The 24,334-nt window shown below is 36.9% G+C and overlaps 3 protein-coding genes and 1 long non-coding RNA gene across 6 annotated transcripts; 3 read left to right on the top strand and 1 right to left on the bottom strand.

The window, feature by feature from the left end:
- Positions 1-470: 470 nt before the first annotated feature.
- Positions 471-3,821, top strand: LOC125677260 (mucin-2-like). Of its 2 annotated transcripts, XM_048915265.2 has the most exons (6): positions 471-525; positions 907-1,054; positions 1,268-1,389; positions 1,774-1,927; positions 2,127-2,269; positions 2,381-3,821. In XM_048915265.2, the coding sequence occupies exons 1-6, from the start codon at positions 483-485 to the stop codon at positions 3,721-3,723; spliced, it is 1,953 nt and encodes a 650-aa protein (XP_048771222.2). In that variant the 5' UTR covers positions 471-482; the 3' UTR covers positions 3,724-3,821. The 2 variants fall into 2 exon arrangements, with proteins under 2 accessions (XP_048771222.2, XP_048771221.2); XM_048915264.2 differs by lacking the exon at positions 471-525 and having other exon boundaries at positions 569-1,054.
- Positions 3,822-8,696: 4,875 nt separating this feature from the next.
- On the top strand, positions 8,697-11,663 carry LOC125675032 (uncharacterized). Its single transcript, XM_048912502.2, has 6 exons — positions 8,697-8,856; positions 9,106-9,241; positions 9,609-9,730; positions 10,102-10,252; positions 10,422-10,564; positions 10,926-11,663. The coding sequence occupies exons 1-6, from the start codon at positions 8,814-8,816 to the stop codon at positions 11,480-11,482; spliced, it is 1,152 nt and encodes a 383-aa protein (XP_048768459.2). The 5' UTR covers positions 8,697-8,813; the 3' UTR covers positions 11,483-11,663.
- On the bottom strand, positions 9,557-11,112 carry LOC130052693 (uncharacterized). Its single transcript, XR_008801076.1, has 3 exons — positions 10,903-11,112; positions 10,017-10,568; positions 9,557-9,739 (listed from the first exon to the last, which is right to left on the bottom strand). It is a non-coding gene; the product is annotated as an uncharacterized LOC130052693 (long non-coding RNA).
- A 5,701-nt stretch (positions 11,664-17,364) lies between the features above and the next one.
- On the top strand, positions 17,365-24,092 carry LOC125674955 (allograft inflammatory factor 1-like). 2 transcript variants are annotated; one of them, XM_048912354.2, is made up of 6 exons: positions 17,365-17,660; positions 19,016-19,077; positions 19,511-19,577; positions 22,310-22,351; positions 22,483-22,645; positions 23,861-24,092. In XM_048912354.2, exons 1-6 carry the CDS (start codon positions 17,639-17,641, stop codon positions 23,943-23,945), a joined length of 441 nt encoding a protein of 146 aa, XP_048768311.1. In that variant the 5' UTR covers positions 17,365-17,638; the 3' UTR covers positions 23,946-24,092. The 2 variants fall into 2 exon arrangements, with proteins under 2 accessions (XP_048768311.1, XP_056014391.1); XM_056158416.1 differs by lacking the exons at positions 17,365-17,660; positions 19,016-19,077; positions 19,511-19,577 and adding an exon at positions 20,151-20,229.
- Positions 24,093-24,334: the final 242 nt, after the last annotated feature.

Here is a 24,334-nt window from a genome sequence, read left to right as displayed (position 1 = left end):
GGGATCAGGTGCCTGGGAGGAGATCTTTTTCTTTTGTTATCTAAACATTTTGATATATTGATACCTGTCTAAATATCCCCTCCCCGCTTTTGATAATTAAATCAAAGAAAGGATTGCAATATTATAATGAGCTGAAATATATGCAAAAATGGCATAAACACAGGTTACTCAAAGGTATTAGAAAATAAAAACAAAACAACAATACGTACACATTCGATCAATTGATCGCATTTTCAATTAGATATATAATTTTGAATATAATATATGTAAATGTATTCTTGTCTTTGTTTATCTGACTACATCGTCACTGAAACACGACAAGCGGGATGTCGTAATTAACGTCACGTGCTAGAAAATAATTAAACATTTGAAATGTAGGTGTCGTGTGGAATGGCATTTAAACAGCTGACAAATGACGCGTGATAGTAGGTATTATATAAAGAATTATGAATTATGAAATTTTCAATCATAATCACACAAGAATGGGAGATATAAGGCTTTTATCATTAGTCTTGATTGGTAGCGGTAAGTTACTATTCTTAAAATATTACATTGGAATACAGAAATACAGAGAAACACAAGTTTGAAAAATATTTAATCAACACAAATTCATAGTATTTATGCTCACTTATTTTTACAAACGTTTTTCCCCAAAGAAATGTTCGTTACGTATTATGAAAAGGTTATAAATATAAACATTTGATGATTTCTTGATTACGTGTACAACTGTGCATGTACAACACAATAATTGCTTGATAAGAAATGTATATAAGTATATGCGTACAAAATGAAAACATTCTTTATGTATTTGTACCTGAAAGAATCATTTTCAGATTTTTAAATTGTTCTGTCTGGGTATCATGGAAGTTTGTTTTCAAATCTTTAAACTGTTCTATCTACATGTAGGTATCCTCGGAGTTAGAGGACTACAGTGCGACTTGGCTGGTTCCCTCCAGTGTGTGGCGACTTATTCATCGGTATCCAAATTCAAATTTTCCTCCAACACAGAAGATTTCCAGGGAAATATAACAGATCTTGTTAGCGATACATGTCTGTAAGTAATCCTGTGTATTTGATGTGTTTATTAGTACATATACGGTATGAACTTATTTCGCAAAGACAATGTGTAAAGTAAATGCGAGTTTTTTCAAGAGATAAATATGTATCGGTATTAAGTCATTTTGGATTAGAAAATTGTTTTTTCATGGTTCCTTATATAATCGTTCTTCCTTTTTTTGATTGATTTAATTTATGGAGTTTTCTGCAGGAAACTCGAAGATCTCTATGAATGTGTCGGGGACAAACTTCTGGGATGTGCACCACAGTATCGTCTAATTTACGAAACCACTTTGTCCTCTGGACGATTCATGTGTAGGAGCGGCAAACAAGGTAGGGTTTCGTGCAGGCACATATACCTCAAATCTACAGCACGTATACAAAACCTCAAACACGTGGTGGATGTTGATTGGTGACGTAGTCATCGAGTGTAATCCTACTTAAGAACCACAGGAAATACATAAAGCGCAATTTAACATACCGCTGTTTGAAAATCACGGCTACAAATTTAAAACAAAAACAATCATCTGAACATTCCCGACAATCTACATCAACCGCAAATTAAACCATAATTAATTCGAAAAGAGACATTCCAGATTCATCTATGCAAGTTATAGTTTTAGGCAAAAATGACTTACATTCAGTCAAAGCAATAAATGACGTCATATGTATGCAATTCGTTTGCGAAAAAATAGTGTATTATATTTTTAATTACAGGTTTCATCGACAACTTTAGATGCTTGGTTTCACACAATTTGCAGAACCATTCAATCAGCTGTGGCGGCAAAATTATAACTGTTATCAGAGATATATTCTCCAATCCAGCCACTATTTTGCCCGATCTAGCATCCAGAGCAGACGAGCTCTGCATGTAAGTCAACTCAGAACAAATCTACATTGAAATCACAAGAATTTACTTTAAAAGATAGTATATATTATTCAGTGAGAGAAATGTTTCATTACAATTTGATGGGTGTGATTTTAATATAACATTCACACCAATAATGCAGTACTAGTATCTACGGAGATAGTGAATATGACTGTTGAGATCTCTCCTTTATCAATTTCAGAAGGGCAAACGATACACTGAAATGTGTCGTCAAGTCCACGAGCACTGGCTGCGGAACCAGTGCAGTGACCTTCATCCAGCAATACATGGAGTCTTTTATTTCTCCTCTCAAATCTTTCTTTTCCTGTGTAGATGAAATGGAAGGTAGGCGAAATTTTGTTACCTGACATGCCTACTGAAATATTTTTGTACAATTTCCTAGAAATATTTGAGATAAATACATTATAATCCCACATTATGCAACTATTCTTACAGAACCATATTCCTACAAAACCACGACCGAAAATGCTCCATATGTGGCAGACTCCAAATATCTTAATGGTCATCACGATTCAGCAGCTTCAGCAGACACGAAAACTAATAACCCGCCTCTGGTTGAATCGGACCCAACCTCTGGACGTGGTATATCGAAACCAGAGCCAATGGAAAATTTTCGAAAGGCAGGCAAGACATCAGGGAAAGTAGATCAAGAATCTACACATCACTTACAAAACACAGCAAAACTCAGAAAAGTCAGACATCGAGAGGTGGTATCCAGAGTCCAATCAGAATCAGATTTTCCTGTTAATTTAGATTCCAAACTTGATAAACGCACTAATGGGAAATCCTCGTCAATGCCAGGCGTGATACAGTCTCACCTCGATATTTTTCCAACACCGGCCAAGACACCTGAACCACAGCAACATCAAGAGAACTTATCAATCACTGAATCAGCGTTACCAGAAACTGTTGAACCAGAACGCACTTTCCCTAATCAGCCACATGATCCAATGACAGAAGTAAATGTTGAACCTAAACCCGAACAGCCTGAGCAACCGAACCCAGTACCTGAACCGCACGAAGAACCTACAGGTACACCCGAACTGGCACTACCTGAACCGACTCAACAAAAACCAACATCGGACACAATTGTTCAACACAGCTCGCGTATCGTGTCAACTCCTCATCCAAGACCCAAGGAAACAGTAACTCCTGAGCCAGATGAACCTTTGCCTGAAGCAGAAGAATACAGTCCGACTACAAGACAGAATACACGAACCACACCCGATCCCCGAACAACACAATCAGCAAATCAGAGATCCTCAAATTTCCCACCCAAAGAGCATAGTACTGCGATACCACATACCACTCTGATCAAAACAACGCCTCTTCCAAGTACCAGAAGTGTAGATAACAAACACACACACAGGTGGAATAACAGACAAACGAATGTTAATGAATCTGGACCAAAAGTGATCCGTGTACGTGTTCCTATTCGTTTACAGACACAGTCTTTATCAAGCACAACAACTACGATAGCTCCAGTAGTTATAGCCAAAATATCACGAACATGTAAGAAGTACTGCTTCCGTTTCCGAAACTCTAGCAGTTTTACAAAGCGTCAGAAACAACAATACGACATATTGTGTGATAACACTTGTCGTGCAGGGAAGTGTCCGAGCAGGGTATGTTCCAGGTCATGTGGCTGTCCCAGGACCTTGATGTGCCGTTATACGGGTCCAAGAAGGCGCTGGGCCGGAGACCACTGGTGTAATAACCTATGTCGAAGCGGCTCGCCTCTGTGTCGACGAACTCATTGTGATTGTCATTATGCCTAATTCATATGTCTTTCCTTTTTTTTTACTAAAGAATTCCAAACTTGAATTATTTACAGAGTGCAATATTTTTTTCTCGCAATAAAATATATACATATATATTTTTAATTGTAAGAGGTTTTTCTGGTGTCTTTGTTCTTCCTCAGCCGTTCTAACTGTCATTACGAGAGGTTTGATGAATACGGATCAGATTTGTACTCTTCCAAGTCTGATTTGCAAACATTACAAGTTTCACTTTCACTCTCTGAGAGTCGAGTAATGTTCAAATCTTGATGGGAAATGAAATTTAGTGACGTCATTAACATAATTTCAGATAATAAAATCAACATAATTTGATTGATTGATTGTACAGTGTTTAACGTCCCGCTCGAGAATATTTCACTCTTATGGAGACGTATAACATAATTTGAAAAAGTTCAGATAATGAACAGGGATCAAATGAATATTGTAACTCCTATAAAAAATACAGAATGTCAAAAACAAACACGGAGCACGCACTGGGTGTTCCCCTGGTGACTACCCCCACCCGTCCGTAGCCCTCTATCTAGATCAGATAAACGGGGTAACCCATGGTCAAAGTCTTTATGTATAGAACGGTCTAACAATAGGTATGCAACACGTCAGACAGTATTCGATTTAATATTTACAGGTTGAATTTTCAAATAAGATCATTATAACGACCACATAATGTGCGAAATGCTGACTTTAGAATTGAAGACTCTAGATAGAATTTACTTACTTAAACGCCACATTATAAGAAATGTTTCATCGTGTCGTTTCGTCTTGTTTGCATACAGCCATCGTTGAGATATCCCTATCTATAGGTTCCAGCTTGGAGCAAAAACTGTCATCTAAGTTTCTCATTAGTTTATTGACATAATTATACGTTATTGAAGCATACAAGTAATATTACATTCATTTTTAGATCAAATGTTATGTTCATATATTCTTGGTGGTATACATATATATTTCAAAATCTGGCATCGTGCCCTAAAAATAAGGCTTTTGCAAATTTACTTGTTCTGTAGCTTACAAATGAACTACTATGCAAACCTTCTTAACGGAACTGTATAATGCATCTATATAAAGGAATGCAATACATGTGTTAAGTTGTGCTGAAATAATATTTAAGTTTTATTCTGCCTGAGACATATTACATTTCAAGATGCCTCATATGATAAATCGTCATCGCTATCATGTCTTTAGTCTGTAGGATAAATGCGAGAGCAGTAAACGGTAGACTCATCAGTGCGATCACCAGAGATTATACATTATACATATGTATGTTTAATACAGTGAAACTGCCTTATCCAATACCTCTTCAATCCGTTTGACTGAACATTTCGACCCTTAGTTTCATTCTCAATTTCGTGTTTCCCTTGTTTTACCCTGTTTATTTCGACACACTACTAGTTTGTATTCCGATAAAATTTGGTATCCTAGTGTATGTCGGATTAGACAAGTTTCACTGTATATAGATGAGATCAGCACTGGATTTCTCGAAAAAATCTCAAACTTAAGTTTGAGTTTTCTTCTATTTGAGCAGCCAAAGTTTGAGTAAAATCTCAGACTTAAGCCCAAGTTTCGACTTAAGTTTATTTTGAGAAATCCAGGCCTGCAAGTCAGCATATTCCTCGCTCTGCGTGTCCATTCAGTCAGCACTGAGGAACACCAAACACAAGTGAACTGTTAAAAAGCTGCCAAATTAGATGATAAAAAGTATATAAGTAGTATACGATAATATCAGAAGTAAACAGAATATATGATCATGCTTACTGCAATGTAATTCTCAATAAATTGACGTTATATACATGCCTTCCAAGTGTGAACAACTTTTGAAGTACTTGTTTGAATATATGTTACACGTGCTTTCCTTGTGTAATAACAATCTATATACCAATTCTACGTATTATGCTTTTGACAAGACATTTTTTTAAAATAATTGAAAACATCCTGAATATCTTTGAAATTAGATGAATTACATATTCCTTTCTCAAATGATAGGGATTAATTATGGTGCCTTACCCTACCCTCGGGGACCATGATTTTAACAAACTTGAATCTGCACTATGTCAGGAAACTTTCATGTAAATTTGAACTTTCTGGCCCAGACTTCGGAATAGCATCGGCGACGTACATGTAGTTTATTAGCCCAAACATTTCACTTCAAATTCGTCAGTGGAGTAAACTTTACCAACCCGTGTTCAACACTAGTGTTATGAAATACACGTTTTCTTTAAACTCCAGCAAATCGCGTAACTCAAATTCAAATTGTTCAAACAAACGTGCCCGAGTTGCTCAAGTACTTCTTGATCAGAGTATAGTTTAAACGCTATATTTACCTGTTATTTATTACTTAATTCAAACGCTTCAAACACGTCAGTAGTTTCACGGAATATTGCTCAATTGCATTATCACCCTCTCGGGGGAATTGAAGATGATTGCAAGTTTGATAGATATTTGAGTTAAACGTAAACACGTTTTCTGTTTGCAATGACTAAAGAACAGAATAAATCTTGGGACATGCTGCTAAAAATTGAAAATTTATCTAATCATGTATTTCATTGAAAAAAAAAATTATCGGACACTTGGTCCGGCCAATAACTGATAATGTTCGGACCAAAACAAAAATTACCGGACATTTGCCAATGTCCGACGGACCTTCGGAATCACTGTACTATAATAGTTACGGAGCTGATCAGGTATTGGTTGACGGACGCCCTAGTGGTCAGATATTGGTTGATTGACGTCGTAGTGGTCAAGTATTGGTAGCTTGATGCCGTAGTGGTCAGGTATTGGTTGATGAAGGCCGTAATGGTCAGGTATTGGTTGACGGACGTCGTAATGGTCAAGTATTGGTTGACGGACGCCGTAGTTGTCAGGTATTTGTTGATGGAGGTCGGGTATTCGTTGACTGACGCCGTAGTGGTCAAGTTTTGGTAGCTTGACGCCGTAGTGGTCAGGTAATGGTTGACTGACTCCGTAGTGGACAGGTATTGATTGATGGAGGTCGTAGTGGTCAGGTATTGGTTGACGGACACCGTAGTGGTCAGGTATTGGTTGACTGACTCCGTAGTGGACAGGTATTGATTGATGGAGGTCGTAGTGGTTAGGTATCGGTTGACTGACGTCGTAGTAGACCTCAGACAACTATTAACTGACCACCACAGCCAGGTCCGTATAGTTATGAGTAGCTAGACCTCATCAAAAGCCAATTAAATAAAGTCAATCATAGTCTCTTGCAAATTATTTGTGTCTAAACGATTTCCAAAGAGTGACATGACAAGTGCTATAGTATGTTTTCAAACATTTCAGGTATGGGTTTATATAGGTGTGAGTTTATGTGGCGGCAAACAAAAATCCCTAGTCACGTGAAAATAAAATGAAATACTTCGGTGTGCTAGTAATACTGATAAACATAACTGACAACATGCATCCAGATTTTCTTCTCGGTAATAGAAAAATGTTTTGGAAATATGCTAGAAACGTTTGGTTCTCCCTAAAATTCTCAAGACAAAATATATCATACTACTTTGGTTTAACGAAGGCTGTTGAATTACGATATAACTTGCTGGCTTTCAAATCTACAATCGGGGTTTTATAACAGGCCCTTAGAACATAATCTGTAAGTCTTACGATTTGTACACCCCAATCACAAACAGCACACTTTAATACAAACCGTAGCACCATAAATGCTTCCTTTTCTTTAAACAACCGCCGCGGTTGTCAAGACGTAGATCGTTCGTCCCGCATGCGGAAGATCGGAGTTCGAAGATGACCTTAAAAAACGGATGTCCCGTGTTACAGTAGGTGTGGCACGCTAAAGAACCCTCACTGCTCAAAAGTTGTTTACAAGCGCCGAGCATAGGCCTACATGTAAATTTGAAGTCCTTCACCGGTATTGGTGACGTTTCCATATGAGTGAAAGATTCTCGAGAGGGACGTTAAACAAGATACAAGCATCATTCAATTTTCTTTAATACTCCAACTGAAAGAGTACATAACTTTAGGAAAACATTGTCAACATCCTGAACTCCGAGCGTTCGCCATATAAACCTCACATACACAGCACAGAAATGATATTTCTTACATTGATAAACGACACTAGACGCTTTCGTCCTTGTTGATTTTGGTTGTTTTGTTTTTGTTTATACAAGGCGCACGTATAAGGAAATAATCATAATCAAATATTATTCAAAACATTCAGTGAGTATTTCGATTCACTAGAAAAACGCATTAAAGTCATGTGTAACAATCTTTGAGAACAGAAAATGACGAGTGATGTTATGTACAAACTGACCACCGGAAACTATAAATCAGTAACCGCAGACTACGTGCGTGGTCCTGTAAACCCCCTTTTTTTTTTAAATTTTCCCTGTAATGTATCAACATTAGGAGGATTTTGAACTTATTAAACTGTTGGAAAATTGTACTTGAATTCCTGGCCTGCAGGAGACAAATTTATCTAGACAGTTTGGCGTAGATCAGCTGAATACAAATATGTAGCAATTTTAATAATCTTATTATTATGTTTGTGGAGATTCTAAGTAGTTTATGAGTAGTTTAACGTTATTGGAAAATTTGAATATATATAATATATATTATCAACCTATAATAAAATTGTTGGTTGTTTTTCCTACAATCGAATTGCATTCACAAACACTGTCTTTACGTCTGAAAGAAATTAGAGGTTTGACATTACTCATTAGCTGTAACACCTTTTAAATAATTAACAGTAATTATATGTTATTAATGACCAATGGTTTTTATAAAAAAAAAAATATTATTTTTCTAAAACTGATATTTCATATTTTTTCACAATATTTCTCAATCGTTCACTTCTATGACGTATTTTTTTTTAAATGTTCGCCCTCAGAGCGGGGAGATGTTTTTGACAGATGGACGTATGTAAAACAACCCACAGCGGTCCAAGTATGTCATGCATTGTTTACGTAAGGAGACACGCTTGGTTGATTTCCTATTCAATAAAAACAACAGGAATGCCATTCAGAGAACACAATAGGCTTCTCCACACTACTACAAGCAAGAGAGATAACTCTACGTTGTTCTGAAGACAAAACACAATCACTACGATGATCCTACTTAAAATATTGTTGTGCATCAGTATTTTTAATGGTATGTAAAATAATTAGTACTAATATCATCATGATTTTTACGCACTTCATTTTAAAATTGTGGCGATTGTTATACAAGTATATATTTCCTTTAAAAATGAGGAAAAACTTCCTGACAAACACTCGATTTTAAAACGCACAATTGTTAGGTATGTTCGCTAAATTCATGTATATTAAGATTATTGTTTGTGGAGACAATTTGTCAGTTTCGCAAACCCTTTCTAATCGAACATTCTACTTTCTGAAACAGGTATCTCAAGTCAGTCTTGCGATATAACTTCTGCTAATGCATGCTGGTCCCCGATGACAGCCACGATGGGGGATCTCATTCCCAGCTCCTCGCCGACTTATACTCCACCTTTTGTCAAGGTCAACAATGTCTGCAAGTAAGTAATTCACAACTGTATACCGGAACACAAACACTGTTTTATTTCCGTCCCCTTTGCTCTCATAATAAAATTGACTATAAGTCAAAATTGGATGAATTTAAAGCCACTCACTAAATTTACGTACTCCGAGAGGTAGGGTTTTCGGTGAATTCGGAACTTTATTACCCTTTCGTACGGACGAAATGAACACGGTACAACAATTACCCAATATAATAGTAGTAAGAAATGTGGCATTGTTGTTATCTCTTCATTTCATCTCTATCGGAATACATCTAATTGTATAAAGATATTAACTGATTTCATGTCCCTCTCTGTCAATGTGTGATGAATGTTTAATCACTATATTCTGATATTTTACTAACAGTGGACTACAGAAAGTGTTTACATGCACTGAAAACAAAATGTCGGCCTGCAGTCCAGGCGACCGTCTACTGTACGACACCGCAAAGTCCTCGGGCTTCTTCCTCTGTAACCAAGGCAAACAGGGTAGGTACTCTATATAACGAGACAAAAATAATATCAGAATGATTAACTTATTTTTTCACTAAAATTGTTTTTAGGGCTAACATTTTGAAAAGTTGATAATAATTCTCCTGAACTCAAATTTTTTTCACTTTATTTACATGTATTTCAACTGAAATTCTATTTTCATTATTTTGTTTATCAATCTGGATTATCTGCGTCGCTGCGTTTCTATAACCAATTTTGAATAACAATTATATGTAAATTTGCCCGTTTTCAAGAGGGGGAAATGTAGATTTCGCATACCTACCTACATGTACATGTACTTTCCCATATTATAGCACATAGTCGGAATATCTTTAAAGTTGCCTTGACTTATCTTCCTTTCTCCGTAGGTTACATTAAACATGCTCACTGCCTGTTCAGTGAGGCTTCTCACAAGAGCATGCAGAAATGTACATCAGAGGCCATCACACTGATCAGAACGTTTGTGTTAACAATGTCCGATCTATCGGAGCTCAAATGGATGTCAAAGGAACTTTGCGGGTCAGTAGCCTATTTATAAATTGAACACAAAAAGATTACACATTGTGATTCAATATTTATGTATAGATCATACATTAATGCCAATTTGAGTCAGCATCATTTAGATGTACATGAATTAAGATTCCGTTGAGTCGATGAAAATAATTAGAATTTTTTGTTTTGTTTTCAGACTTGCCTCCGCGGTTCGCAGCTGTCTGTTCGAGACAGCAAAACGAAACTGTGGCGAATCTCCGGCAGCCTATCTCCAACGATACGTGGACGCCACCATCAGACCATTGTCTGAGTTCCTCTCATGCTCATCGTCAAAACTAGGTACCTACACACCATGTCCTTTCTTACGTTTTATATCCAAATATTAAAGAATGTGATCATATAATAATATATAAATACATGTATATATCCAAGCAACAAAATTCAGTGACGGGTCTACAAGTGGGTGGGGGTACGGGTGTTGCACTCATCTTTAGATGAATATTTAAAACAAAAAGGGTCATTCTTTGCCATTTTTGTAGTCTTTAACCACGTTTTTTTTTTGGGGGGGGGGGGGGGGGCGGGCGGGAAAAGGTACAAACTTGGGGCGTATTCTCTCTCTCTCTTTGAAAATGTACTGGATCCGCCACTGAAATGTTATGTTACATTGCTATATTTACAATATCTTAATTTCGTCTAACAGGTATGTCGGCAGATACAGCAAGAGGCGACAATCTGGCTCTCACAAATAAACTGATCCCGACCGTTGCCATTCCATTCAACAACCCAACAGACAATGAATTGTATCCGGAGCCTTCAAACTACATACACGCTGCTGACAAAGGGAATAGTGTCCCAGCTTCCCTATCGAAGGACGTTCCTATTACCCATAACACTCGTCCACTTCCGGATCAGTCAAACAGCTTACTCACTCAAGAAATTGTAAAGGGTGTTCCAAAATCTGTACCGAAATGCGATAGATATTGTTCTGTATTCAAACACGGCTTAGCTTCGTCTATAAAACAAGGTTACGATGACTGGTGTGAAATTAATTGCCGCCAGGGATTCTGTCCATTGGGCACGTGCACATGTAACTGCCACCCAGTAAGAAGAAGGATTGTGTGTGAAGCGATGGACCTGAGATTTAAGATGAACTCCATCGGTTCACAGTGGTGCAATAGTGTCTGTACGCAGGGATTTTGTCCAAAACATTATTGTAAATGTAGAGTAGAGATGGATTCGACATATGTACCAGCATAGAGATGTTTCGTAGCTTTTCGGGGATTGTTTTATGAGACTGTCGCGGCGTCATTATGTTTAAGTTTGAAGAATGGTGTATATAGTGTGAAATCCATTGTAGTTTATATCAATATTTATTTTATTTATTACATTTGTTAATTTTATTTCCTGGGTTTTTAAATAAAAATGCTGTTAAACTGTACAGACATTACGTTATTGGTGTTCATTGAACCACCTCAGAAAAAGATATTTTTTTTAAAAACGTGGGGAAAAGGGGGTACTACTTTTTCTTTGCATGTACAGGGTTGTATGATGATCGAAAACACAAACATAATCAATTCTATATTTTGTCTTGAATTATAGAAACAACTTTAAAAGTTTCACCTGTATATCAAGAAATTTGACGAACTGAAATCTACTCACAATCAGTTACGTGCTTTGTACAACATACAGTAAATTGGTAACGGTTTCTAAGTCTGAAAACGTGTGGTACCATTATACATGTAACTAAAGGTGCAAATTTTATTTACTGATGTTGGTGGGTTTTTTTTTTGCAAAACAATCAACAACAAAAAAATGATGGCAATGACAAATAATTAGATAAGGAATTTTTAATATGATTCTAAAATACTTTCCACAGGCGGATTACTTTAAGTACAAAGAGTACCTAAAATGGCCGCCTTTCTTTTGTGATTATTGGTTTAGTGTCAGCGTTTCCTAACATTTTGTAATTGGATTTTTTTTCGCTGTTTACAGAGGTTTTCACTCATTTAGAGATGTCACCATACATGGATATAGCTGAAATGTGCGAGAATCACGCTGTAACAGTGAGGGTTCTTTATCGTATCAAGGCCTGTTGTAACACGGGACTTCGGTGTGTAAATGTGACACCTTCTGTAACACGAAACCTCGGATTGTATATGTGACGCCTGTTGTAACATGAGACCTCGGTCTGTAAGTGTGACGCCTGTTGTAACACGTGACCTCGGTTTATAAGTATGACGCCTGTTGTAACACGTGACCTCGGTTTATATATGTGAAGCCTGTTGTAACACGAGACCTCGGTTTGTAAGTGTGACTCCTGTTGTAACACGGTACTTCGGTTTGTAAGTGTGACGCCTGTTGTAACACGGTACCTCGGTCTGTAAGTGTGACGCCTGTTGTAACACGTGACCTCGGTTTATAAGTGTGACACCGGTTGTAACACGTGACCTCGGTCTGTAAGTGTGACGCCTACTGTAACATGTGACCTCGGTTTGTAAGTGTGACGCCTGTTGTAACACGTGACCTCGGTTTATAAGTGTGACACCGGTTGTAAAACTTGACCTCGGTCTGTAAGTGTGACGCCTGTTGTAAAACGTGACCTCGGTTTGTAAGTGTGACGCCTGTTGTAACACGTGACCTCAGTCTGTAAGTGTGACGCCTGTTATAACACGTGACCTCGGTTTATAAGTGTGATGCCTACTGTAACATGTGACCTCGGTTTGTATGTGTGACGCCTGTTGTAACACGTGACCTCGGTTTATAAGTGTGACACCGGTTGTAAAACGTGACCTCGGTATGTAAGTGTGACGCCTGTTGTAACACGTGACCTCGGTTTATAAGTGTGACGCCGGTTGTAACACGTGACCTCGGTCTGTAAGTGTGACGCCTGTTGTAACACGTGACCTCGGTTTATATATGTGCCGCCTTTTGTAACACGTGACCTCGGTTTGTAAGTACTTATTTTCTCCTTAATGACTTTTATTAAAAAAAATTAGTCGTTCTTTTAATGTAAAACTTATACGGTACCAATTTTGATGCACCAGATGCGCATTTCGACAAATAATGTCTCTTCAGTGATGCTCAACAGAAAAGTTTGAAATCCGAAATAACAATGAAGTTTTAGAGCTATTATAGGGAAAAACAGTGTGCCAAAAAGTGGAGTCAAATTCGTCTAAGGATAAGAGCTATGCGTGAGGGAGATAATCCTTAATTTTGAAATGAATTTCTAAATTTTAAAACAGCAATTAAATATACATCCGTATTTGCAAGCTAGTAACGAAGTACTTAGCTACTGGGCTGTAGAGACCCTCGGGGACTAACAGTCTACCAGCAGAGGCCTCGACCCAGGGGTCATAATGTAAAACTTATCCGGTACCAATATAACTCAATATTTTTTTAATTAGCTCATCGCGAAAAGGTACACTTATTGAAGCTCTTTATATGTAATGTACAGAGGCTCATTGGATATCACATTTCCGTTTTAAAGGTATTTTTCTTTCCTGCCTACCAATACATAGAAATAGGAAACAAAAATATTTTAATCTAGGCTTTAGATAAAACTCACAGGTTTGGAATTTCTTACCAAAATGTTATCTACTACATGTGTATGTATAGGACGAATAAGATCCCCGGCTCCATTAATAAGCATGAAACGATAGTCTTCTTTGATACATAAATTCGAATGGTCAAATATTTAGTACGATTGCGTACATAATTGAATTATCTAACAACAACAAAAAACAAAAACAAAAAAACCCACAAAAAACAAGAACATCAGTAAAACTGATGGATGCTCCCCGAAATGCCTCTAACCAACGAACTACTTCATATCAATAACTGTTGAAATATTGTTGAAATGAAGTTTTTTTTTTTTACGTATAATATATGTTGAGTGACGTTGACATTTACGAAATGACCTTACCTTGAGTGACCTTTGAAAACCATTTTCATATTACCCATTCGCGTGATATACGATCAATGCCTGTTCAAAAACCTTTGAAATAAAGAACTTTTACTTATATAAGGTATCGCGGGGTATATGTTCTGAGTGACCTCGACCTTTCCAAAATGACATTGAAAGACCTTAGTTCAAACATCCTTGTCTCAAGAAATATTTGTGATAGATTACCGCTGAGTATATCAATTTGTGATGAAAGGTTTAGGAGATACGAGCTCGGACGGACGGACAGACATGACGGCGACTACATGCTCCAGTGAAATTTAAGACCCCCCTGAATCGTGATTTCATCATCACATTTGTAGTGCGATGTGCATTGGAATGTACTTGTTATGTTGACCCTTTGCGGATGTTTTGTGTGTACTCTAACACTGTTGATGGGTCAGTATATCCGAGTTTGGAATGAACTAGAAAAACAAGGATATTACTAGCAGCATCAACATATTGAACATAGTTTACCACAGTTTGCTACTTTTGAACACTATACCTTTTACATGTACCTTAGATACCCAGTGTCGTATTTTATAAAGCTACTAGATAAAAACCCGCACAAGCGCGGGAAATCACAAATTGCATAGAGGAAGGACTTTTTCAAAACTCAATCTCGGTTTCCTTTCCCTTTAAAAATTCTGGCAACAGTTGATACATCAGGCTCTTTTCATGGCCCACTGACACTTTGTTACGTGCATTTTTACCATTTATCTGTTTGTCTCTTATTTGAAAATTTTTATCATATTTTTACAGCCTTCCTTATTTTTTGATTCTATGCTTACATTAAATCCCCATCACGTGAATGTTCTACATTCATTCGGATATTGCAAAATTTCTCGATATATTGCCAAGTTTTGTTCAAGACCAATTTGGGCAATAAAGCCCAATATAAGGTGGCAATATAACGAATTTACCGTTACATGCAATTCAATGAGCAGTCAGGAATAGCCATGAAGTTTTTATGTCACTTGATCTTCGGGCAAGTAAACCTGAACTTTTACTTGTCCGAATGATAAACTTAATAATCCGAAATTTTCAAAGGGACATGGACACGATTTGAGTTGAAAAAGTTCAAATTTTATTTTCCCATTTGTATTGTTTACAATGCTTACGAAAGTGTTTCTAATGGTCAACCAAAATTTGAATATCAGTTGTTGAGTTATAAGTGAGATACAGCACTTGCAATTCATGGTTATGTATACAAGGCTCGCGTCGTGTTTTTGTTTACATTAGGCTGTTTAATAGAAAATAGTGTGTTAAAAGAACATGAGATGTGCTAAACACTAGAAAATATTTAATTGTGTTAATAATTCACTTATAAATTGAAAAAATCTGCTTTAAACGAAACTTTTACTAGTTCATTTAACCTACGTAAACAAAAACATGACACGAGCCTTGTTTATATTACAAGGACTTGTGACCTCTGTATCTCCCATGTACATGTACCTTGACTACTGACATTCAAATTTTTGCTGATCATTAGTAATACCTTAGTTAAGCATTCTAAACATTAAAAATCAAAAAGTAAAATTTGAAAATTTTCAGCTCAAATCGTGTCCATGTCCCTTTAAGACTCTAATACAATAATGCGTTTGGGTTCCATTCTGTATAAACAGTTGAATAATCTCGAGTTTAATTCAACAATTATTTGTAATTAACCTAACCACCTGAATACTTTGTCCATAATGCCACACTTTACCGCTCTATTCTCTGTACATGTGTGATTATTGAGGAGTGTTGGGTAACTGACATTATGGAGGGTACACCCTATAACATTTGAGCATATGTATGTGGAAATAAATGACATATGGCATTATGCGGGGTTGGCATTATAACAGGGGGTTAACATGGGGAGCAATCTGTTCTTTAGGACTTTTAGACAATTAACGAGTGTGGCATTATACTGGGATGATTGATTGATTGATTGTATCTTGCTTAACGTTTCGCTCGAGAATTTTTCACTCATATGGAGACGTCACCAAGACCGGTGAAGGGCTTCAAATTTAGGCCTATGCTCGGCGCTTATGGCCATTGAGCAGTGAGGGTTTTTTAGCGTGACACACCTACTGTGACACGGGTCATCCGCTTTTAAGGTCATCTCCGAGGACATTCACACCTGATGCCGAGCGTTTGGCGATGGAACTTTCACTACCTGTTTTAATGACTTCGGTCTGTCGCGGCCGGGATTCGAACCCCGGCCTCCCGCATGCGGGGCAAACGCTCTAACCTCTCGGCCACCGCGGCGGGGAGGGGGTGCGGGGCATATCGAGGGAACACTGTAGTAACTGTTCCAATCTTAGGATCAGAAAACAGCCATTTTAAGCAATTTACAGTAAGCATCAATTTAATTGCACCAAAAGCCTTTCATGATATGACTAAACATTTAGTCCAAAACATAAATGTTGGGTATTGGAAACTTTTACAAGATTTCTGTAAAAAGCCGTTGACTGAGCGTTGACAGAGGTAAAGCGCGAGTATCGCACGGAACTCTGGGTAGAAAATGGCCCGTGACTGTCAACTCTAATGCTGGGCGCTTAGTGAAGGAACAGTCAACACCTACTACCTACGTTGAACATTTTCGAGAATCGAACTCTGGCCTCAAGGCTAGGAAGCGGTAGCCTTAACCACAATGAGCCATTTCATTTCGTACTCGGGTGTAAACTCAGACTACCCGAATTGCAATCGAAAGGAGAGAGTGTCAACTCTTTTGACGTTCTGTGACATGTGAGCTCTACCCAACACTAACCCTGCCTTCTACTAGGGTTAGTGAGGTAGCAATATGGCGGTAGTGTAATGATACTGCGCATGTGTCAATTTTCAAACGATAGATGTGATTGGCTGGATTATTATAAAGAGCGTTAAAGTATTTACCCCCACTGACTAGGAACGTACTCGGGTTCGAACCGAGGTCGCCCAAGGCTACCGCGATCTATAAAACAATCAGTATTTCGCGATATAATCGATATTGTGTATTGCTGAAAGGTGAAGATAAGGAACAGTGATCAATCTCATAACTCCTATAGGGAATACTACATGTAGATAGAGAGTAGGGTAAACACGAACCCCGGACCCCTAGATATACTGTATAACTGATATTGTGTATTGTGATATAACCGGTTTTGTGTATTGTTTGTAAATCTTAATATTGTCTAATCTCGCGTAGCTCCTTAAAAAGTAGATATTTTAATAATATACTGTTACTAACACAACCGATTATCAATGTTTTCCAGTTAAGGAAACCATATTACGAGAGTATGTTTGAGTAAACTAGTTACTCATTAATTGTACATGTCATCTATATTACGGACCCCACGTGACATAACAGGAAGCTTGAGATACACACTAGATACCTAACCATCATTGACTCCGGGCACTCGTGTATTTAAAGACTTACGGGAAATCGACCGTCGTTATTCAGTTATTTGTGTGTTTCAAGTTTGAGGCGGACGTTACATATAATCAACATGGACTTCGCTGACAAACAAGGTAATGGAAATTTTCAAGATTTCAAACCTAGGCATGCTATCTTTTCAATGTTTTTATTCCTAATAAGTTTCTTTCCATCAATGAATTGATTATTGCAATTCCTCTATTATGGAAAACGATAGAGGTTCTTTCCAAGTATATAACGATATTGCCAACAAATGGATTTTAATTTTAATTTCCTTTATATAACTTCCTGATACATTTGTACATTTGTTGAATAAAGCGTTTCGCTTTCCCCTGTAGAACAAAGCACACACAGAGTAAATTAAACTTCCTATATATCCCAGCGTAATGGAAACAGTTTAAAATTCATTTTATCACGGAGTATCAGTTCAACAGGCCCGTAACAAAAAGCTACACACATCCTTAAAGCAGGGCTGACACAGAAACGCTCCTCCTACTTCATAAAATGGGTTGTAATACGTTGTAATGTTTAGAAACATCACATCAGTACGACGTTTGAATACAGGACGCCAGATAAAGCTGTACAAATGTGTGTAGTAATGCTTTTACCACACGGATTTCCCCCAGGCCAAACTTTGTCAGTCAAGCAATCTATTAAGATGTGACCTACTTCAAGTAAATCTACCTCGTTATGAGTAATACTGTATATTTTAAATTATTTACGTAATAGTTGTGGGTGTATATTTATGAGAGAGAGAGAGAGAGAGAGAGAGAGAGAGAGAGAGAGAGAATATATCTCGCTGAATCCATTGATGATCGTAATTTCGTAATTTACATTTTCTTCTATAAGGTACAAAGGGTCGGTCTCGGTATATTTCCCGGTGTCTAATTTGCAATCAGTGGAGTTGAACCTCGCTTTGCTTACGACGATTCCACTGACACTGATAGCTAGTTAATCATGCGCCAATGCAATTTGTAGTGACATAGAAATGTTCGGGTATCTAGGCCATGCCAAACATCAATCGCAAACTGAGGTATTTTTATCACATTGTTGGAACACGCAAAATTCGCCGACTCCGTAATGCTATCCGTCTTTATTTTCACAATTAAAAATCTAACGCAAAATGTGTCAACGATTTCCCACAGATAGTCGATGCAGTGTGTACTTGAAATGATCAAGTTCTACCAATCATGTGTATAAGAATGGTAGTCAAATTATTCCTTTCCGGGTTTAATTCCGTCTCACAAGTATCATCAACTTATGCTTGGTATCGTTTACAAGTACATATGTGTACACACTAATCGCCTCTTAAGAAGGAGTGTGTTTAGATATCCGACTGTGTACAATGAATTCATGCTTAACTTTCATTAAAAAGAATAACGACTCACTTCCACATTTTGTGATTCTTCTCTTGGTATTAATTAACACTATGCGCATGCGTACATTTTAGGAGGGAAAAGATATGGTAAGCTTCGAAAGGAACAGGAAGATGCACTGGACGAAGTTAACAAGGTAAGGAATCTAAAAACCACGTATTGATAAAAAGGAGCGGATCCCAATATAGGAAATCTGGAAACCCCTTTATAGAGATAAAAGGAGCGCATCCCTAGGTAAGAAATCTCAAAACCATACATAATGATAAAAGGAGCGGATCCCAATATAACCACATATAGTGATAAAAGGTGCGGATCCCAAATTAGGAAATCTCAAAACCACATATAGTGATAAAAGGTGCATATCCCTGGGTAGGAAATCTCAAAACCACACATATACTGTAGTGATAAAATGTGCTGATCCAAGGGATGTAGAACTGGACAATTTGAATTAAAAAGGTTTTCATGATAATTTGTAACTTAATATACGTACATGTAGTATTGACGTCTCTTTGTTCACTTATCTGGGGCTATAATTATTTTAGCTAATACCTAACATTGTTTACTTTAAGGATTTTCTGGAGGGAGATGCATACAGCGATGTGGAAGATTTGGAAGAAAGATTACAGGAATACAAAGGTGTGTAGACAATTACAGGTATACAAAGGTGTGTAGACAATTACAGGTTTACAAAGGTGTGTAGACAATTACAGGTTTACAAAGGTGTGTAGACAATTACAGGAATACAAAGGTGTGTAAACAATTACAGGAATACAAAGGTGTGTAAACAATTACAGGAATACAAAAGTGTGTAGACAATTACAGGTATACAAAGGTGTGTAGACAATTACAGGTTTACAAAGGTGTGTAGACAATTACAGGAGTACAAACTTTAAGGTGTGTAGACAATTACAGGAATACAAAGGTGTGTAGACAATTACAGGAATACAAAGGTGTGTAGACAATTACAGGAATACAGAGGTGTGTAAACAATTACAGGTATACAAAGGTGTGTAAACAATTACAGGAATGCAAATGTGTGTAGACCATTACAGGAATACAAAGGTATGTAGACAATTACAGGAATACAAAGGTCTGTAGACATAGTTACAGGTATACAAAGGTATGTAGACAATTTCAGGTATACAAAGGTGTGTAGACAATTACAGGAATACAAAGGTGTGTAAACAATTACAGGTATACAAAGGTGTGTAAACAATTACAGGAATGCAAAGGTGTGTAGACCATTACAGGAATACAAAGGTATGTAGACAATTACAGGAATACAAAGGTGTGTAAACAATTACAAGTATACAAACGTGTGTAGACGGAATTACAGGACTACAAAGGTGTGTAGACAATTGCAGGTATTGTAGATGAAATATCTGGAACACAGATTGTTGCAGCTGGGATTAGGCCAAATAATATAATTATGTGTGTTTCCTGTTACCCGACCTCTCTGGATTCCAAGTTGCCAACCTGGATTTTCTCAGAGAAAAATAATTTCCGGAATGTGTCTTAATTCCGATCCGGGTTAGCTTATATATTAAACAAAATGGCAGCTCCCAGTGGCATGGGAATACAGTCGTCACAATGAGAACTCGGTGATTACATCAGTTAGTAACTCTGGTACTTTCTTAGATATTAATCTCAACAGCATGAAGCTGGACCTCCGTCCCGATAGACCAGTGATTCTCGCTTATCATTACCACAAAGGAACAATCACTACCTATCGTAAAGGTGTGACGCGGCCATGACACGAGCAGAGCTCTAACTCACGAGTCACGACCTCCTGGTTACGAATCGAACGCTCCACCGCCGCAAGGATACTCCTGTGGTGCACAGTCCAATCACTTTTAGAATCTTAGTTCTGAGATTGTGACTTATGCTATAAGTGTGATCAACTCTTGTTATTTAGTTCTTAGTTTAGGTCCTTTTCTTGAAGTTGCGTGAACCAACCTCTAGGAAAGATTTGTTTTTAATCCTACCTGGATTTTTTTTTTGGCCTTTGTAACAGGAAACAAATACCTTTATTCTTTGGTCTTACATGAAATTCATGCAAATTTTGCCTGACGTGTAAATTCAATATCGGATATCAATGTTACTAAAACCAGTACATTTAGGCTGTTACAATATTTACCGTCTTGAAAATGTCAACCGCTAATGAAGTACCAATGCTATAAGAGGTTTAGTGAGACGTCACAGGGGCACACACATGATCTGTAGCTTGTTCTAGTGACACACTCGTGACTCAAATGAAAATGGTTCCCAAAATGTAGTTTAGGAACATATTTTTAAATGTTTATTTTTGTATTTCTACGAACTTTTTTGTTTGCGGGTTTTCAGACTTCCTTGACGATTGACATGAAATCCTTTGGTACGGTAGGGCCTACACAGTACCTATAGATATTCCATGTAGATATCTGGGGGAAAAAGCCATGTCTTGTAGATAGCGAGAATGAATTCACCGTTTAGTGATTAAAAAGCGTTCCAATCGAAATACGAAATCGATATTGATAAAAGAAAACGTTTTTGTGAGGGTTTTTTTTAAAAAAAAAAAATACAGAATTTTCCTACACTTAATGATGAACAAAAATTCATATACATATTATATTCTGAAGAGCCATCTATTCTAACTCTAATTGGGAAATGTTTTGAACAATAGGATATATGCAATTAACAATTGTGACATTGTGCTTAAACCATGTGTCATGTAAACACTTCTCTTTCTTTACTGATATATGTAATACGTTTGTATGTATTTTCACGCTGCCCCTCGCGGGCCCTTGAATGGAAATGGAATGTGTTCTAGGCTTATATGTTCCCCATGTACATGACATCATTAAACAAAATGCCGTGTTCCTACAAAGCCTGCCGCTGTAAATAGTTGTTTATTTTTTTATTAACTCGGTAGGATTATTGTCACCAGCCAAAATTAAAACTCAAATGACTCAGAAGTCATGTGCAGTAAAATGATAAATAAAAAAATTTCGGAGCGCTGGAGATGGAACATTATACAATTATATACCAGGGGATGTCAGCGTTTTGTATGAATACTGGGGACCAAAAACGGCCCCACAATGTTGAAAACATTTCATAATTATACACAAACGAAATGACCAGAAATTTACATTATTAAACATACATTTACATAGTATGTAGAAACAAATAGTGTTTTATGTAAATGAACAGATTTCTGAAGATGAAAATAGTTTAAATGTACCTGCGTAGTGATGCTGATTGGGGAGGGGCGGTAATCCTGATGCCTTATAGTGATGCTTGGTGTGTTCAAAAATATTAGTGTGTTTCGATATCATCAGTACATTGTGTAGTCGCTTCAATGCTAATGGTCATATATTTTTGATTTGTAGCTAAATTTATGGAATATGACCTTGATAATTCCGGTGACATCGGTAAGTTGCAATTTACAGTGTACTAATTCATTCATAGATTGAAAATACTCTGAACTTGTAAGCGAGTTAGAATAGGTTTGAATGTTTAAGAATTTTGAGATTATTAAATTGTTCTGTTTGCATCGAAACAGATATCATGGAATTGAAGCAAATGATGGAGAAACTAGGACAGGCCAAGACTCACCTAGAGTTAAAGAAAATGATTGCGGAAATCGACACAGATGGGTCGAACACCATTAACTACACAGAATTCCTCAACATGATGCTGGGGAAAAAGAATTCCATCCTTAAAATGTTAGTATACAATGTAATTAACAATACATTTTCCCACACACGTAGGGCAGGTACATTGACAGGTGAAGAGAATGCAGAGTATGATAACACTGGGGTTTTTCTTAAATAATGCCCACGACTTTCTTATCATAATTTACAAAGATCTAGATGAAATAATGTTTGTATATACTCAGTGACTTTCCGATATAAAAAGCTCGAATGATTTCTGAATATTTTTCTATTGATAAGTAGGTATGCATACTATTTGAACTACATGTATATTTCTACTAAATAAAGTTAAAGGAGCATAATAGCTGTCATTTTGTCATCAAGAATTTAATTCAATGAAAATTGTCCCATCTTATATATTTCAGTAATAAAACCAGTATTTAATGAATTCAAAAACGTTTTACCCACAAAACAGGCACATGAATATGTGATTTTGGTGATTAAATAATTATTGTCTTGCAAGACAATAATTCTTCCGTATACATTGTATATTTCTTTACACTAAAAACGGTTATCTAACGTAGTTTTATTAGGTTTCTCTTGTTTTTGTACAAAATAAATGTTTCTATTAGTCATTAATATATATTCCCATGCCATTGAAAGATTAAAAAAAAAAAAAAAAAAAAAGGTTGTCATCGCTTTCACAGCTAATGCCCCTTTAACGGTAGACGTGTCTAGCTTTTCTATTTGCTGATGTGGTAGTTTTTGTAAATAATGGAATCTTCAGATATTTTTCTAAAACAATTTATGCCCTAAAGGCACGTAGTACTTATCGTGTTTCAATGGACGGGGGAAGGAGGGGGCAGCCGATGGAGAAAATGACTTCACAGTTCTCTTGAATCCTTGCCAAGCATTTAAAAAATCTTTTTTGCCCAAACTTCAAAATTCCCAATCGGGGGAGGAGGCAACATTTTATCTTATTTTTCATGTGAAAATAGCTACATATTTTACCTTTGCATGTAAAATTAATGGAAAATGAATGTCGTCAAAATAGAGGAAGATGGCCTGTTCCCTGTTTCCACGTGCTTGCCCAACATGAAATACGGGGTCTTACAGCTGATGAACGACAAACATTCATGGCTAGATATGTTAAGATATTGACTTTAGAAACATTTTTGTCATGCATAACAAGTAAGTTTAGATAATTGACAAAGAAATATGGCAATTGTTTAATTGCCAATGTCTCAATAAAATCAACACTTAAATGAAATCAATTTTTCATTGCAGTATACTGATGTTTGAAGAAAAAAATAAGGAAAAAGCCAAGCCGACAGGACTTCCCCCGAAGAAATCCCTCACAGACCTTCCGTAAATACCCCGGAAATACCCGAGTGTGAATGGTTAACATAGCTTAGGGTGAAAGACGATCCTTGGGAATGTGGTGTATTGAATGACTGGGCTTTGTTTTTGTTTCTTTGAGGCGAATGTTTTTAGTAAATAAAGTTAAATCAAAAATAAATTTGAATACACGTCAAGTTCGAGGTTATGGATGACGCATGATCAGTCTGGAGCAAGTAGTGACCGGTGGAGAAGCGGATCCAGAAAATGTTTAAATGAGCGGGGAGGGGGGGGGTTGCGACCCAAGTTTGTATTTATTTATTTTTTGCCCAAAAAGAAGCATCGAAGACTCCAAAATGGCCAAAAAACAACAACAACAACAACAAATAAGAGAGACTTTTTTTGTTTAATGTGTTTCACCAA

This window comes from Ostrea edulis, chromosome 3 (assembly GCF_947568905.1).
Source record: "Ostrea edulis chromosome 3, xbOstEdul1.1, whole genome shotgun sequence".
NCBI classification, from domain to species: Eukaryota; Metazoa; Mollusca; class Bivalvia; order Ostreida; family Ostreidae; genus Ostrea; species Ostrea edulis.
Note: the sequence above shows the minus strand (reverse complement) of the source record. Positions and strands in the feature narration are given on the sequence as shown.